The sequence below is a fragment of the Thalassophryne amazonica genome, chromosome 17 (assembly GCF_902500255.1).
Source record: "Thalassophryne amazonica chromosome 17, fThaAma1.1, whole genome shotgun sequence".
In the NCBI taxonomy this organism is placed as follows: Eukaryota; Metazoa; Chordata; class Actinopteri; order Batrachoidiformes; family Batrachoididae; genus Thalassophryne; species Thalassophryne amazonica.
In genome coordinates this window covers 31,745,056-31,763,022 of record NC_047119.1, presented here as the reverse complement: position 1 = coordinate 31,763,022, position 17,967 = coordinate 31,745,056, and the positions used below count along the sequence as shown (strand labels likewise).

At 41.2% G+C, this 17,967-nt stretch overlaps 1 protein-coding gene across 1 annotated transcript in view; it reads left to right on the top strand.

Annotated features, from left to right (window-relative positions):
- The window catches only part of LOC117528932 (anthrax toxin receptor 1-like), a 34,040-nt gene extending 18,167 nt beyond the window's left edge, over positions 1–15,873 (top strand). The window contains exons 12-18 of the mRNA XM_034191563.1: positions 434–512; positions 2,045–2,140; positions 2,316–2,357; positions 4,281–4,373; positions 9,780–9,944; positions 11,566–11,646; positions 14,994–15,873. Of these exons, the coding sequence (XP_034047454.1) occupies positions 434–512; positions 2,045–2,140; positions 2,316–2,357; positions 4,281–4,373; positions 9,780–9,944; positions 11,566–11,646; positions 14,994–15,338 (901 nt within the window). The 3' untranslated portion in view covers positions 15,339–15,873. The remainder of the gene's footprint in view (positions 1–433; positions 513–2,044; positions 2,141–2,315; positions 2,358–4,280; positions 4,374–9,779; positions 9,945–11,565; positions 11,647–14,993) is intronic.
- The last annotated feature ends 2,094 nt before the right edge of the window (positions 15,874–17,967 follow it).

Here is a 17,967-nt window from a genome sequence, read left to right as displayed (position 1 = left end):
ATGCCCCGCCCACTTTAATCAACAGATAATTGATTATTGTGCCCATGATAACTTGAACAAAATTTATAGAATTGTCATCAAATTTGAACTGAACATCTTAAATGGCTGTATCTTGGATGATCTTGAATTTGAACATGATCAAGCATGACATATGTTGTGATGTGTTATTGAAAACATCTGTGTGTGTGTGGGTTTTGTCTGTGTTCGACTGATCCAGATGGTTCCAGTATCAGTAGATCTGGGACATCCTTCAACAAAACATAAACAGCTTATTGAATTAAACAACAAACTATGATCATAATCAACATTTGACTATTTTATAAGCAGTTAGTAAAAACAGCAGATATTATTTTCATCTGTAGAGCCAGCATGTCCAGGGTGGTGCAGTATTAAGGTGATGAAGCACAGACATGTTTACTTTCCATCTCTGCAGGTCGGCACTGCTCCACGTCAGCATGAATAATGGCCTGAGCTTCATATCGAGCTCTGTCACAATTACTGCAACCACTTGTGTAAGTACTACATCAAATACAACAAAGAACCAACATTGATTTTCCAAATTGCTAAATACCTAATTAGAAGATTTAAAAATAAAGGATCTACCACAATATCATTTTTCCAGTTAGCACATAACCTTTGAGCCTGATCAATGACCTTTGGTCTTTATTACTGCACTTTGATCCTGCTCACTCATTTATGATCATGTCTCTGGTCTTTAGTTCTGTTCACTGAAAGTTGAACCTGATCCCTTATCTTTGAACATGAACACCAATCTTTGATCCTTACAGTTGAATACTGATCCTGAGTACACAGCTATCATTATGTTCCTGACCTTTCTTCCTGATATCTGAACTTTGATCCTATTACTGAACTTAGATCCTGATTGCTACCTTTTGCTCATGATCAGTGGCTTTGATACTTACCTTTGATACTGATAACTCAACTTTGATCCTTATTGTAAACTTACATCCTGATTGCTTTGATCCCATCACTGAGATCAGGATCAAAGTCCAGCAGTTCTGCTGGTCCAACCAGTCCCAGCAGAAGACTGCCCCTCCCTGAGCCTGGTTCTGCTGGAGGTTTCTTCCTGTTAAAATTGAGTTTTTCCTTCCCACTGTCGCCAAGTGCTTGCTCACAGGGGGTCGTTTTGACCATTGGGGTTTTTACGTAATTATTGTATGGCCTTGCCTTACAATATAAAGCGCCTTGGGGCAACTGTTTGTTGTGATTTGGTGCTATATAAATAAAATTGATTGATTGATTGATTGATAAATAAACAAACAGATGTTGGTGATCAATCAATCAATCAATCAACTTTTTTCTTATATAGCGCCAAATCACAACAAACAGTTGCCCCAAGGCGCTCCATATTGTAAGGCAAGGCCATACAATAATTATGAAAAACCCCAACGGTCAAAACGACCCCCTATGAGCAAGCACTGTGGCCAAGTGGGAAGGAAAAACTCCCTTTTAACAGGAAGAAACCTCCAGCAGAACCAGGCTCAGTGAGGGGCAGGTCTTCTGCTGAGACTGGTTGGGGCTGAGGGAAAGAACCAGGAAAAGACATGCCGAGAAGGGGGGCAGAGATCGATCACTAATGATTAAATGCAGAGTGATGCATACGGAGCAAAAAGAGAAAGAAACAGTGCATCATGGGAACCCCCCCACAGTCTACGTCTAAAGCAACATAACCAAGGGATGGTCCAGGGTCACCCGATCCAGCCCTAACTATAAGCCTTAGCGAAAAGGAAAGTTTTAAGCCTAATCTTAAAAGTAGAGAGGGTATCACACAACCTCTTTGACAGAGGTAATAAATGATCATTACTCCCTCACATGATGGGAACATACACAGAAATCAGCCATGATGTTTCATTTGGCACTGTACTGTGGTTTGATCATATCACAAATTTTAAAGCAATTGCTGATCTTGGCAAGTTGTTGGAAACTCTTGCGGTATTACAGATGTGAATACAATTCCATTATTTGTCCGACAAACCACTTATCAATGGTTGTGACTAACATAGAGTATTTTTTCCCCTTGTAGTCTGATGGGACGTTCGTGGCTGTCGCTCTGCTCATTCTGTTGTTCCTGCTGACCGTGGTCCTACTGTGGTGGTTCTGGCCTCTCTGCTGCACCGTGGTATGGAAGCCACTTTAGGTTCTCTTACTTAAGAACATACTTGGTTAAATATTTATTGATTGCGATCTTTGTTGTGATATATTGTTGTCTATTGCTATTTTGTTATTGTGGGGGGTGGAGATCTTATGGGAAAACCAGGCATCTTTGAGTACACTGTCCTGTTTCTTCTACGTAGGCAATCCATGAGCCACCTCTTCCAGTAATAGATGATGTCTCTGTAAGTACTTTTAACTGTACTTACGGTGCATCCAGAAAGTATTCACAGTGCTTCACTTCCACATTTTATGTTGCAGCCTTATTCCAAAATGGATTAAATTTATTTTTTCCCTCAACATTCAACACACAATACCCCATAATGACAATGTGAAAAAAGTTTTTTTTTTTTTTTTTTTAGATTCTTGCAAATTCATTAAAAAAAACAAAACAAAAAAAAACTAAGAAATCACATGTACATAAGTACTCACAGCCTTTGCCATGAAGCTCAAAATTGAGCTCAGGTGCATCCTGTTTCCACTGATCATCCTTGAGATGTTTCTACAGTTTAACTGGAGTCCACCTGAGGTAAATTCAGTTGATTGGACATGATTTGGAAAGACACACGCCTCTCTACATGTAAGGTCCCACAGTTAACACTGCATGTCAGAGCACAAACCAAGCATGAAGTCAAAAGAATTGTCTGTAGACCTCTGAGACAGGATTGTCTCAAGGCACAAACTGGGGAAGTTAAAGAAACATTTCTGCTCCTTTGATGGTCCCCATTAATGAGCACAGTGGCCTCCATCATCCATAAATTAAATAAGTTCAGATCCATCAGGAGTCTTCCTAGAGCTGACGATCTATCTAAACCTAAGTGATCCGGGGAGAAGAGCTTTTGTCAGGGAGGTGACCAAGAATCCAATGGACACTCTGTCAGAGCTCCAGCATTCCTCTGTGGAGAGAGGAGAATCTTCCAGAAGGACAACTGTCTCTGCAGCAATCCACCAATCAGGCCTGTATGGTAGAGTGACCAGAGAGAGAAGCCACTCCTTAGGCACATGGCAGCCCACCTGGAGTTTGCCAAAAGGCACCTGAAGGACTCTCAGACCATGAGAAAAAAAATATCTGGTCTGATGAGACAAGATTGAACTCTTTGGCATGAATGCCAGGAGTCCTGTTTGGCAGAAACGAGGCACCATCCTACAGTGAAGCATGGCGGTGGCAGCATCATGCTGTGGGAATGTTTGTCAGTGGCAGGAACTGGGAGACTAGTCAGGATTGAGGGAAAGATGAATGCAGCAATGTACAGAGACATCCTGGATGAAAACCTGCTCCAGAGCGCTCTTGACCTCAGACTGGAGCATTCTCATTCTTTCAGCAGGACAATGACCCTAAGCACACAGTCAAGATATCAAAGGAGTGGCTTCAGAACAACTCTGTGAATGTCCTTGAGTGGCCCAGACAGAACCCAGACCTGAATCTGATTGAACATCTCTGGAGAGATCTGAAAATGTCTGTGCACTGATGTTCCCCATCCAACTTGATGGAGCTTCAGAGGTGCTGCAAAGAGGAATGAGCAAAACTGCCCAAAGATAGGTGCACCAAGCTTGTGGCATCATATTCAAGAAGATTTGAGGCTGTAATTGCTGTCAAAGGTGCATCAACAAAGTACTGAGCAAAGGATGTGAATACTTATTTACACATGATTTCTTAGTTTTGTATTTTTAATAAATTTGCAAAACTTTCTACAAAACTTTTTTCATGTTGTCATATGGGGTATTGTGAGTAGAATTTTGAAGGAAAAAACTTAATTTACTCCATTTTGGAATAAGGCTGTAACATAACAAAATGTGGAAAAAGTGAAGCGCTGTGAAAACTTTTGGGATGCACTGTATCATCTCATTTCAAAATGGTTCATAATTATTGATTCCCACACGTTGTTTGTTGCATCAACAAACAAATACATGCAAACAATCACAATGTACAGTACATTAGCTTCTTGCTGTATATTGCGGACACACCATACTGTAGAAAGTATCCACAGTTTTCTTATGTGTAGAATTTAAAATTCATAAGTTGTGAGTGACATTGACAATCATACTTTACTTAGAACATGTTTATGTAACCTGTAGAAACTTTGGTGCTTCTTTTCTTAATACGTCAGGATGATGAGGAAGGTTTTCCCAAAAAGAAGTGGCCCACAGTGGACGCCTCATACTATGGAGGCAGAGGAGTCGGGGGCATCAAGAGAATGGAGGTACAAAGACATGATGTTAACTCTAATAATTATCATCAAGCTGGCTAAGTGTTCAGTATACATAAGAGAAGGAAGAAGATGTGGAATTTCCAGGCAGAATGTTCTCAAGGTGTATTTCAATTTAATTCAATTTAATTTAATTTTCTTTCATTTATATACTGCCAAATCACAACAAAGTTGCCTCAAAGTGCTTCACACAAGTAATGTCTAACCTTACCAACCCCTGGAGCAAGCACACAGGCAACAGTGGTAAGGAAAAACTCCATCTGATGATTTGAGGAAGAAACCTCAAGCACACCAGACTCAAAGGGGTGACCCTCTGCTTGGGCCTTGCTACTGATACAATTAACAATACGAATATGCAGGAAATTTTGGGAAATTTCATAAACCAACTAATCTAAAGTGACAATTCTAACCACTGCTCAACGGTGGCACTCTACATGGAATTTATATCACAGATCAGGCTTAAACAGTGTCCAAAATGGTGGTATAAGACAGTTTTTCAAAAAGCAAAATGCTGTCATAACTTCAAATTATAGTATACTACAGCTCTTAGCAAAATTCTTTTGTACCTGCACTGATGGTAAATGTCCACCAGGTGGACATATTGCTCCATTTCATGAACCTTGAGTACAGGCTGCTGTTGGACATGACAGCAAAACTGTTGCTTATAGTAGTAGATTAAAAAAAGTAATTCCTATGCAAACCTGGAGACTCATCAGGTCGGTGTTTATCACCAGATGCAGTAAAATAGCATGAAGTGACCTCCCCCGGACTGGACATCAGTCCAGCCCAAAGTTAATACAGAATTACAGCTGGTGGACTGAGACAATGCAGTTGAAGTGTTTTGTTCAAGAACACAGACAGGTAGCATTAATCAGGAACCCAAACCAGATTTACATATTGGTAGGCTAACTCTTTATTCCACTGAGCTACCTGCTCTGCTAATCATTATGTAGATATCATTAAAAAAATACATTGACATTTAATAAAGTGACTCCCTCAGCCATGGTCTAAAAGACCCATCCCAACGATCAGGTCAGGAGCAGCCACTGGTGGCACACGTTGCCACATTCAACACAACACGGATCCACCTTGCATCTTGGATGACAGCCACTCAGGCAGTCAACTGATCTATCCCCTCTTGAAAATGTGCCACAACCTGATGAAACATGGGTGTCCCCTTCTCCAACCACTGGAGTCCCCAACAGGGAAACACCTGCTTGCTGGATCATGCACAGAGAAACACGCCGCATGGCCAAAATGCTGTCCTTTACCTCACAATGCCATGGTCATTCGACTCTGTAAGCAACTGTTCATTTGACACAAAGTCATTTCAGTGGTACCCAGGAATCCTCTGAAGAGATTTATAACCAAAGGCATCCAGTTTAGATCACTGGTTAATGTCCAAATCTCACAATCATGCAGTAAGACAGGAGGCACCAAGACAATGAAGACTTGCAAAGTCTTTGTGATGAATAAATAAATATGATTCATAAAATTTTCATAGCCAACAACAAAATGTATGATATGCTCAACCTTTTCAGAAACTTTTGCAAATTTTGTTTTTTATTCTTACAGCTGTCCAGCTGGTGGTGGTGGGGGTGGGGGGTGGGGGGCGCAGGAGGAGCACAACCCCTCACAGCAGCTAAAAATATGTTTTTTTTTTTAACTTTTGAAATAAAATAATCCACTATGTATATTTGAAGCATCAGCTTCACAGGTGGGGCAGGTGTGGAGGTTGACTCGAGTGGTGCTTTCTTGACATCAAACACGAGTACTGCAGGACTAGAAAGTGATTCATTCCTTAGAATACACGAGTAAGCAAGTTCATACTGAAAAAGACTCGTCTTGAGAGTCAGTGCGAGTTGAGATGAGGACATCTGGCCAGTAAAACTGCAAAGACGGCAGATTGACCAAATGCTTGGCAGAAGTGCAGCGTGGTAGATGTGTTGCCCTGCGTGAAGGCTTCAGAGAGCTGCGACCTGCATGATGTGATTAGAACATAGCACACGTGTTTGATTTTTGAGCAGTCTGCAGTTTACTTGTTTGACACTGAGCCAAACTGTTACTGTTGCTCTCAATGCTTCTTGTTTTTACAGGCAAACAAATAATGTGCACCGCACAAATTTTTGTTTTACACACTTTTAGACATGACAATGCAATTAAGAAGATGAAGAAAACAATGTGTGCAAATTAAGTTTCAATACAAAATCTGTCAACTGGAACAGTAAATCCATCAAACACTATGACCACAATATAACAGTAACAATGACTATCAGGTGAGTAATTTTACAATAATAATGGCTGCAATGTTAACATACTAAGGGTTTTTCTATTCCTTAATACTAGGGGAACTACAACCACTACCTTTGCAACCCCCCCAGGACTAAACCAGACCAACTTTTTTAGGTTCCTTAGATGACCCCAAAACACAATCATGATGTTCCCAAAAAAAGAAACTGGCCTCAAGCCAGTTATCCAAGATGGCGTCCAAGCTGGCTGCCAAAATAGTTTTTTTTTTGTGTGTGGAGCTATCTTATTATTTAAAAATGTATCTTTGAAATAATGCATATTACTGAAAAAACACATTTCGGTGGCCATTTTGAATCTTAAACCCATGAATGAATTTAGTGTAGGCACAAATGAGTTTGCTGTGACCTGCAATGGTCTTCCCATTGAATCTCTGTGATATTTAAGTTGTTTATATGTTGTTTAAAGGTTTTTAGTGAAAAACCCTATTTTGGTGGCCATCTTGGACGCCATCTTGGATAATTCGCTTGAGGCCAGTTTTTATTTTTGGGAACATCCTGATTGTGTTTTGGGGTCATCTAAGGAAACTAAAAAAAAGTTGCAAAGGTAGTGGTCATAGCTCCCCTAGTATAACTGTGTGATCTCCCATTGATTATTACTGGCAGCAATTTCCATCCCAATTTCAAAATTGAGGAAATTGGGCCAGATTTTTAAAAACACTAGGCAAAATTCATATAACCAACTACTGTACTGCCAAACACACCGGAGTAGGTATGATTCCCTTTAAATGAAAAAAAGCCAAGATTATACGTTATAATTATGTATGTCAGAATGTTTTTAAATCATAATTTCCATTTTCTATATAATCCCCCCCTCTGAAACAGAGATACACAAGGTCCTGATTGGAAATGTAGCCAATATATGTTTCGAAAATATGTTCTGTCAATGTATAAATTAAAAGCAGGGCTACTTCAACAACATCTGGTGCAGCACAGTTGTGCAGAGTTTGCATAAAAGACGGGAATGAAGTTCCATGTTGCCATGGAGCTTGAGGAGCATAATTGAAAACATCACCTTGATTTCTGCTTTTGGAAGAAGAAAAATAAGAGAGAAATATAGTTACAGCCTAATAAAAGTCACAAAAATGGACACAAGAAATTTATTATAAGGACGAGGCGGTCGGAGATCCACTGACTGCAGCTTAATACACATCGTGCTGATACCTGACAGCAACAGTCAAACAGAGGTGGGAGGTCATTTATGGGTTTGTTTTCTTCTTGAAGAACCCCTGAGCTAGGACTGAGAAGTGCACAGGTCACAACAGACCCAAATATCAGCTATGGCGGGCCAAAACCAACAGCTGGGTCGAAGACACGTATCATTCTGACAGTGTGGAGTGGTTCGCTGACAGCGGGTTTAGTCTCAGGAGTCTGTGCTGTCAACACGAAGCTGTTTCTAAAGTGAGCTGTGGAAAATATGCACATGTTCCACTACATGTTTATTCTCCCGAGCTGAAGTTCTCGAGCTTGTATGTGGAAGCTGCCGGGAAGGACATAACTGATTTCACCCTCGAGCTTGGCCTTTTCATGAATACTGTAGGTGTTGAGGTGATTATATTGAAAAGAACAGTTGTGATTAAATAAATAAAATGGTTTCACTGGTTGCAGGGGTGGGTGGATATTCACAATTTAAGAAAAGTGAGACATTGCAAATAACATAGTTAATCAGTATCCAACAGGATTTTAGAAGCAAAACAACTTGAATGAAAGGCATCAGAGGACTGATGCACACTCTGCACACTCTACACACCAAAATATGAAGGTACAAGGAAATCTACATACCAATATGTCTGTAGTGGTGTTTTTGACTATATATGACTTGATCAAATGACTTCATTATGAACTCATTCATACCAATCAATCACAAATATTCTTCTGATCAAATATGCTTTTAGATCATTCATCCCAGTTTCTTGGTTGTACAGATATGCCAAAAAAGGTCTTTTTCAGACCATGCTTTAATTGACTTTGAACAAATAACCCCAAAATGTAATCACCTCAAGGTATCTATCGTAGTTATCTTGTCTTCAGATTCACAGACACATGCACACCAGTGAAATCAGTACTGTACTACTGCCACTTTGCTGACATGCAGGATAACTAGATGTTGCTTATAGCCCCTACTGGATTCACAGAACAACCAGCAAGGGTGGCTAAATGTCATGGTGTTCACACGACCATAAGGGGGCAGTAAATGTCACCATCAAAACTTACAAATTCATTATATTCACATGAAATGGCAGTGTGAACACTTTCAAATCAGTTTTATTTAGGTGTTCATCACAGCAATGATGGATTCCTATCTCATACCAAATAGACAGAAGTCAACCAAATTTGGGATCCTGAATTATAATACGATCTAAGCTGCACGAAGCTCACTCATGGTACAGGGAGTCACAAACAGGAAGTGCCAAATTTTGAGTCCACAGTAAAACAGGAAATGTCAAATGTCAAACACTTCCTGAATCGACAATTCCTGGATTGACAGAGGAGATCTCATTGGCATCTCCCGGGAATACAGTGGCAAGTGGAGACTGAAACGGGAAGTGACAAATTTTGAGTCCACAGTGAAACAGGAAATGTCAAATGTTGAACACTTCCTGACAAGGGTGGAGCTAGAGTGGAAGCCAGGGTTGCACTATATTCCCCTGAAATCTGATTGGACACAGATGACTGACATGTCACTTCAACCCATGTCTGGTTGAAAAGAGCTGCATTTTGAAATCAGTGACACATATTGACTGCTAGGCCCCTCCAGTACAATAGCTGGTGCTGTGTACCACAAAAAATTCTAATCCACCTTAGTAGAAGAAGAAAAATGTTTGACTCAGACTCAAAATGACACCAAAGTCATTTGCATGCCACATTCGGTGGAAAGGGGCCAGAGGGCCTGAGGTCAGCATTATGTGAACCAACAGATTTTTTATACAATAGGTTAGGTTTAAAAAAAATTGTCCCAGTTAACTACACCAAGACCTGGAGAAACTGCATCTCGTTCTGTCTGTAAGGGTCGAGTGACAATAAAAGTGAGTCTGAGATCTCAGTGTGCCGTTTCAGTACTGCTAATGTACAGAGACATTCTGTTTGTGTTCAGGTCCGCTGGGGAGATAAAGGCTCCACTGAGGAAGGAGCCAAACTGGAAAAAGCTACAAATGCTCGAGTTGTGATGCCAGCCGAGGAGTTTGAGTTCCCTCCCTCACGGAACCACTACACAATGCACCGTCCTGTGCGCCCTCACGCATGGTATTCACCCATAAAGGTGTGCAACTTATTACGTCACTTTACCTGCATTAATCATCTCTCTGCACTTTGTTGATTTTACTTTATTTTTTGGTAGTTTTACCATGTGAGTGATCGTATGCTGTGTTGAATTAACGTGGATGTCCTGCACATCATGCACACACATGCGTGTTTTAAAACAATTTTGGACATTGTAAGTCTCCTCCTTATGACTGTATTCATCACAAGTGAGTGGGAAAAAAGTTTCCTTTTTAGTGTTCCTAGGAATCGTGTGTTATCAGGAAATGGCGAATAAAGTATGTTTCACAGCACAATAGTCAGCTGGATTAAAGGTAATTAGAACCAGACTTTGCATCGAGCTGACCCCTGAAAGCAAAATGTGTTGAGGCAGAGTCGTTCTTAATAAAATACACTGAACAAAAATATAAACACAACACTTTTGTTTTTGCTCCCATTTTTCAGGAGCTTAACTCAAAGACCTAAACATTTTCTATATACACAAAAGACCTATTTCTCTCCAATATTATTCACAAATCTGTGTTAGTGAGCACTTCTCCTTTGCTGAGATAATCCATCGCACCTCACAGGTGTGGCATATCAAGATGCTGATTAGACAGCATGATTATTGCACAGGTGTGCCTTAGACTGTCCACAATAAAAGGACACTCTGAAATGTTCAGTTTTATCACACAGGACAGATGTCGCAAGATTTGAGGGAGCGTGTAATTGGCATGCTGACTGCAGGAATGTCCACCAGAGCTGTTACCTGTGAATTGAATGTTCATTTCTCTATCATAAACCATCTCCAAAGGCATTTCAGAGAATTTGGGAGTACATCCAACCAGCCTCACAACCACCAGACCACGTGTAGCCACACCAGCCCAGGACCTCCACATCCAGCATGTCCAACAACCTGATCAACTCTATGTGAAGGAGATGTGTTGCACTGTGTGAGGCAAATGGTGGTCACACCAGATACTGACTGGTTTTCTGAAACCCCCACCCCATCCAAATAAACCAAAACTGCAATTTTAAGAGTGGCCTTTTATTGTGGCCAACCTAAGGCACACCTGCACAATAATTGTGCTAATCAGCATCTTGATATGCCAAATAGGGCTTTTACGTATTTAGAAAATGTTTTAGGTCTTTGCGTTCAGCTCATAAAAATGGGAGCAAAAACAAAAGTGTTGCATTTATATTTTTGTTCGGCGTACATTATGTTTGAATTCATCTGTCTGCAGACTGTCAGTCACAGGAAGCAAAAATGCAGACAGATCAACTCAAAATTAAACCATTTAATTCACATGACTATACTCATCTAACAGTTTTTAAATGCTTTTATGTTTTATTAGTGGAGGTACACACAGTGATTCCCAAAGTGTGGGTCGTGGACCACCTAGTGGGCTGTGAAAATACTGTAGCTGGCCCATGAGAGGTCATTAATAAAGTTTTAATTTACACCAAAATGTGAGTTTACATTGTAATTAGAAGTGTATTGACTATAACTTTGATTAATCGTTTGGGTGGGCCACAGCAGATTTCAAAGTGGGCGGTGGGGTTCTAAAGTTTGGGAATTTATTGCTCTAAATTACTGGTAAAACCTTTTTTTTTTTCTTTCATCTTTGATTATTGCTTTACAGGGTAAACTGGACGCCCTGTTTGTGTTCCTGAGGAATGGATACGACAGAGTGTCTGTGATGCGACCCCACCCTGGAGACAAGGTCAGATATGTTAGTATTATGAGAGACAACAGAATAACCAAACATACACAGAGCGCATACCTCAGCCAAGGTCCATCACGCCCATCCAAATGTACATTATTTGTAACAGATCAGCACAAAAATTTGACTTGCTGATTGACTATCATAGTTGTTCAATGCTGTGTAAAATTTTTAAGCATCTTAGTGTTTCTGTATAAATGTGTTTTTTGACAATTTGTCCTCTAATACTTTATTCTCCAAATGCAAGAAAAAAAGAATTCAAATGTTACACATCATAATCAATACATTTTGTCCTTGTTTTATGAAATAAAGTGAAAAACCTTTTTCAGAATAATTAAAACCTTATTACTTTGCAAGATCACAACCCAATGTGTGATTCCACAACCAGGACAAACAGGAGCAAATAATCAGTGAATAATAAACGCACTGCTTTTTCTCCATGTTCAGCTTGTACCAAATCCCAGCATGGAACTCTGCAGGATCTGCTGTGGCGTCCCCGATAAATTGGAGATAGTCGAAACTAAAAATAAATAAAATAAAATAAACAAGTTCACTGTTTTCACTGTTGAGTGTGTGGCGAGTGGTCACTCAGCAGAAGCACGGGCATCGACACCCACGTTAGCATGAAACGCAAACACGGTGCAGAGAGTAGATATTTGACAAATGGGAACAACACTGAGGTGATTCACAAATGAAAACAATTGCAGAATTGATCAAACAAGTCTGAAAATTGTGAAAATAATTTGCTGGTATTGAAGATGTGAGGTGTTTACCATTTCAGTACACAGTCCGTGGCCACTAAGTATTAGACTTTATTCAGTCCTTCCTTAACCTGGAACAATATCTCCAAGATTATGAAGGTAGCAGTCCACGTCAACTGCACGCGCACTTGTGGCAGACGAGGTGAATTCGGGACAAACAGGTCCGGTTGCAGATGAAGGTCTGGTCAGGATTTGATGGTGCAGCATCTCCATGCTTCCTCCTGTGTCTTTTGTCTTTAAGGGTGACTCTGCGAGAGTCTTCTAAGGAGGAGACGCTATGGTTGATGGTATGATGCAAGGCCTCATGGTTCGTGCAGGACATCCGTACAAGACGATCTTGTGGAGGTGGTGGTCCTCCATCCTGTAGATGTGCCCTGCGCATCATATCTGTCACTTCAGCAATATGAGCTCGATGCTGGTGACCTCCACCTGTTTGATGACTTTAAACACGTAGCAAAGAGGTGGATCATCCATTCGTGGGTCTACAATGTCAGAAATTTCCCATGATGCACTGTGCATTTTGGCCTGTCTGTATCAATCAGTAGTTGGCGCACTGATATTTGAAAATAGGGCAATGACAAAAGAAATTTATTTACACCACCTCTGTGCCTCCATCGCCAAGTGGCTCTCTGCCACCTCCACCTCCGGCTCCACCTCCTCCTGTGGAGCCCCTCCTCCATCACGCCCACCTCTGCAACCTAATCATGAGCACCGGTGACAATGACAGTGATAAAATCCAAGCTTGGTGACCTCTGCCTGTTCGAGGACTTTACACACGTACCAAAGAGGTGGATCATCCATTTACGGGTTTCCAAGATCAGAAACTTCCCATGATGCACTGTGCTTTTTGGCCTGTCTGTACCAATCAGTAGGTGGCGCACTGATATTTGAAAGTGGAGCAATGACAGGAGATATTTATTCACGACTTTAATGCTTAACATGCTTTAGTGTCAATTATTTGACTTTTAGAAACTTTACTTTTTTATTGCATGTTTGCGTTTGAAAAACTTTGCACAGTACTAAATGTAGGGGTAAAATATTTAATCAGAATCTGTGTGCTAGTTTAGACAAAGGACATGAGCACAGGTACGAGTTATTTCTGTACGGTGGCGGTCAAACACTCTGAACAGTTACAACAGAACTCCATAATATTTACAATATGAACAATGTATTGCAGTACTACGAGTACTAACCCAGTATCATCATGTGATTATCCATACTGTATCCCTAATTTGACTTTCTGTGATTATGACAAAGGATATTTTGTGGGATTTCCACATCAAAGGTGGACCTCAAAATATGACGTGGTGACACAAGTTTGCCAAAAAGATCAAGAATTTTGTATAGTTAGAGATTTTTTAGTAGCCCTAGATTAAATTTTTTGCAGTTGTACTACAGTACATTGGTCAATCACCATATGGCACCACTGGGATCTGCCATGATACTGCATAGAAATATCTCATACCTGTAGCAAATGCTCTCTGAGAAATTTATGAAACCTTTGCAAAATCTGAAGCAATATAAATGATCGACAATCCCCATCTGGATCCAGATCAACATCCAATTTTGACAAGGTCTTCTATTTGATACGTTTGATCAATTTGTCATCTTCTATGGAGATCAGCTCCAAACCCTTTTGAGCACAGGTCTCAAACTCATTCCAGAAAGGGCCGAGAGGGTGCAGGTTTTCTTTGCAACCAGCCGCTCCACTAGGTGATTTCACTGATTAACATCACTTTGAGCAGATGGAATCAGTTAAGAAAAAAAAGAAGAAAAGCCTGCAAAGAAAGCCTGCACCTTCTCAGCCCTTTCTGGAACAAGCTTGAGACCTCTGCGTATGAGGAATCCTGATACCAGACAAACATACTAAACACATGACCTCGTGGTAAAATGCCACAGCATGGAGCTACGGCAGCTTCTTCGATGGAAAACATTTTTAATTGGAGCTTCAGCCTTCTTGTAACTGCAAAAGCAACTCGTGCATTCATGCAGTTAATAAGCTTGAGGACTAATTATGTCGACTCCTTGGCAGATGCCGTTTTAGTAATTTGTTAAAGTTGTAATCACATGAAAAGAGGGTGAAAGCCTGTGGCTCCAAATCAAAGCAGGAAGCAATTTGAAATCTAGACTTCAGAACTTTAAACAAAGTCATCCTATAAAGCAATAATTTAAGAAAAGACGTAGCTGTACTAAATCATAAGAAGAATGGCCAAACGTGACAGAGTGAGAAAAGGTATCCCATATATTATAGTCAGAGCCCGGAGGAAAGGCTTTGTCTGCTAAAGTCATTAGCGTAGACGGCGTCTACCTCCTCGAACTTCCAGCGTCAGCACGGCTGCTTTGGCAGCAGTTCTCTTTTCTTCCATGACAATCACTAACAGGACTAACAGAGGAATTTCCTCTTTCCATCTGCTTAAAGTTGTACCCTTCCAAACCTGCCAGAGTATTTTTTTTTCCCTTTTAGGAATGATCATAACACAAATATACATCCAGGTTTTTTGTTGTCTGTAGTTTAAAAGAGGGTTTCATACGTTTTTAAATAGGAATAAATATGAGTAATTCTGCAATGTGTTTTTTCTGTTACAGGGGAGGTGCATCAACTTCACCAGGGGCAAATCCTACCCTGTTCCTCGCTATCCCATCTACAACCATCACGCCGCCACGCCTATTTACACTCTGCCCAGCCGTTACCAGTGCTGCTCATCAGAGGGCAGTACTGTGTTTCCTTTGCCCCCCTCACCAACGTCTATGCTCCCTCCTCTGCCGTCTACTCCGCCCCCTTCTTCGATCACCCTTCACAACAGTGCCCTGCCCTCAAGCTCCACCTCTGTGCCTCCGTCGCCAAGTGGCTCTCTGCCACCACCACCTCAGGCTCCACCCCTCTGTAGAGCCCCTCCTCCATCGCGCCCACCTCCGCGACCTAATCATTAGCACCAATGACGATGACAGTGATAAAACCTGAGCTCAGTGGTCCGAATTCACCTTTTAATTCATAACACGCCTTTTAATTTATTTATTTGAAGTCCAATAAGAAATTAAAATATGACTAAGAAAATAAAATTGCTTTTGGGGAAATTTTCCACAAATTTGACTCTGACTTCAGAATAAATTGATCAAACAGGATTTGACTGCATAAGAGAATCTGATTTGTGACTGGAGGGTTGCTGGTTCAATTCCCAGCTATGCCAGTGGAATTTCTCTGTAGCCAACAAATCGGACTATGAATGTTTGTAACTGTAAACCTACTTCCAGCGTAACTACGCTTTTTTAATTTAAAAATTTCAATTAAAAAAATTTGAAATTTTTATACTATAGTATTCACCCAAAACCATACATTTTTGTAATTTTTAAAGGTCAAGTTGAGCTAAATGAAATGGTTAATGGGCTGTATTTCTATAGTGCTGGTCCATCTAAGAACAGCACGGTGGCTTAGTGGTTAGCACTGTTGCCTCACAGAGAGAAGGTCACGGGTTCGATTCCCATCTGCAGCCTTTCTGTGTGGAGTTTGCATGTTCTCCCCGTGTTTGCGTAGATTCTCTCTGGGTGCTCCGGCTTCCTCCCACATCCAAAGACACGCAGGTTAGGTGGATTGGAATCTTTAAATGGTCTGTAGGTGTGTGTACGGGTGTGAATGTATTTGTTTGTCTATATGTGGCCCTGCGACAGACTGGCGTCCTGCCCAGGATGTATCCCGCCTTACGCCCTATGTCTGCTGGGATAGGCTCCAGCCCCCGCGACCCTATTTACAAGATTCCTCTGTAAATATTCTGTTATCTGCTGCACTAAAAGTCATTCCAGCCGTACCCACAGATCCTCTGAATAGACTTGGTACCAAAGACATCCATTCATCGCCTTAGTTTGCTGATTAGCTCCAAGTCTCAACCATAAGCAAAGACAGGTAGCAGCAGGACCCTAAACCTGGACCTTTGTTCTCCTGCAAAGATATCTGCAACAGCAAACACCTCTCTCCAGTGACCTCATGACTCCATAAACTCTTCCCAGGCATCTCTTGATCTACAAGGCCGAGGACCCAGAGACACGTGTGTCACTGCCGAGTTTAGGTCAGCGGAATGAAAACCATCCTAAATGGGACAAACCAGAACCATTTTCCTCACCTACCAATTGGTGACTTTTCAGGACACAGTATTTCTGATAGGAGCTGGGTTATATATATACGAGGTCTGTCAATAAAGTATAGGTCCTTTTTATTTTTTTCAAAAACTATATGGATTTCATTCATATGTTTTTATGTCAGATATGCTTGAACCCTCGTGCGCATGCGTGAGTTTTTCCACGCCTGCCGGTGACATCATTCGCCTGTGAGCACTCCTTGTGGGAGGAGTCGTCCAGCTCCTCGTCGGAATTCCTTTGTCTGAGAAGTTGCTGAGAGACTGGTGCTTTGTTTGATCAAAATTTTTTCTAAACCTGTGAGACACATCGAAGTGGACACGGTTCGAAAATTAAGCTGGTTTTCAGTGAAAATTTTAACGGCTGATGAGAGATTTTGAGGTGATACTGTCGCTTTAAGGACTTCCCACGGTGTGAGACGTCGCGCAGCGCTCTCAGGCGCTGTCGTCAGCCTGTTTCAAGCTGAAAACCTCCACATTTCAGGCTCTATTGATCCAGGACGTCGTGAGAGAACAGAGAAGTTTCAGAAGAAGTCGGTTTCAGCATTTTATCCGGATATTCCACTGTTAAAGGAGATTTTTTTTAATGAAAGACGTGCGGACGGATTGCAGCGTCGGCTCGCAGCCGCCGCGACGCTCCGCCGGCTGCTTCCCGACGTGCGGACCCGTCCGCACGTCTTTCATTAAAAAAATCTCCTTTAACAGTGGAATATCCGGATAAAATGCTGAAACCGACTTCTTCTGAAACTTCTCTGTTCTCTCACGACGTCCTGGATCAATAGAGCCTGAAATGTGGAGGTTTTCAGCTTGAAACAGGCTGATGACGGCGCCTGAGAGCGCTGAGCGACGTCTCGCACCGTGGGAAGTCCTTAAAGCGACATTATCACCTCAAAATCTCTCATCAGCCGTTAAAATTTTCACTGAAAACCAGCTTAATTTTTCGAACTGTGTCCACTTCGATGTGTCTCACAGGTTTAGAAAAAATTTTGATCAAACGACGCGCCAGTCTCTCAGCAACTTCTCAGACAAAGGAATTCCGACGAGGGGCTGGACGACTCCTCCCACAAGGAGTGCTCACAGGCGAATGACGTCACCGACAGGCGTGGAAAAACTCACGCATGCGCACGAGGGTTCAAGCATGTCTGACGTAAAAACATATGAATGAAATACATATAGTTTTTGAAAAAAATAAAAAGGACCTATACTTTATTGACAGCCCTCGTATAAAAAAAAAGCTTTTTGAGACTTGTTGCTCAAATCGGACCCTGACATCAAAGACAATAAGTCACTCTAATGTTATGGTATTTGCACCTTAATGCTGGACATTTTGGTTTTTCTTGTAGTACTCTAGCTCAATTATGTCCAGAATTTATGGCAAAAAGTGCAATTTGTGTGTGTGTTTTTTTTTTTTTTATATTTTTGTACTAGGAACA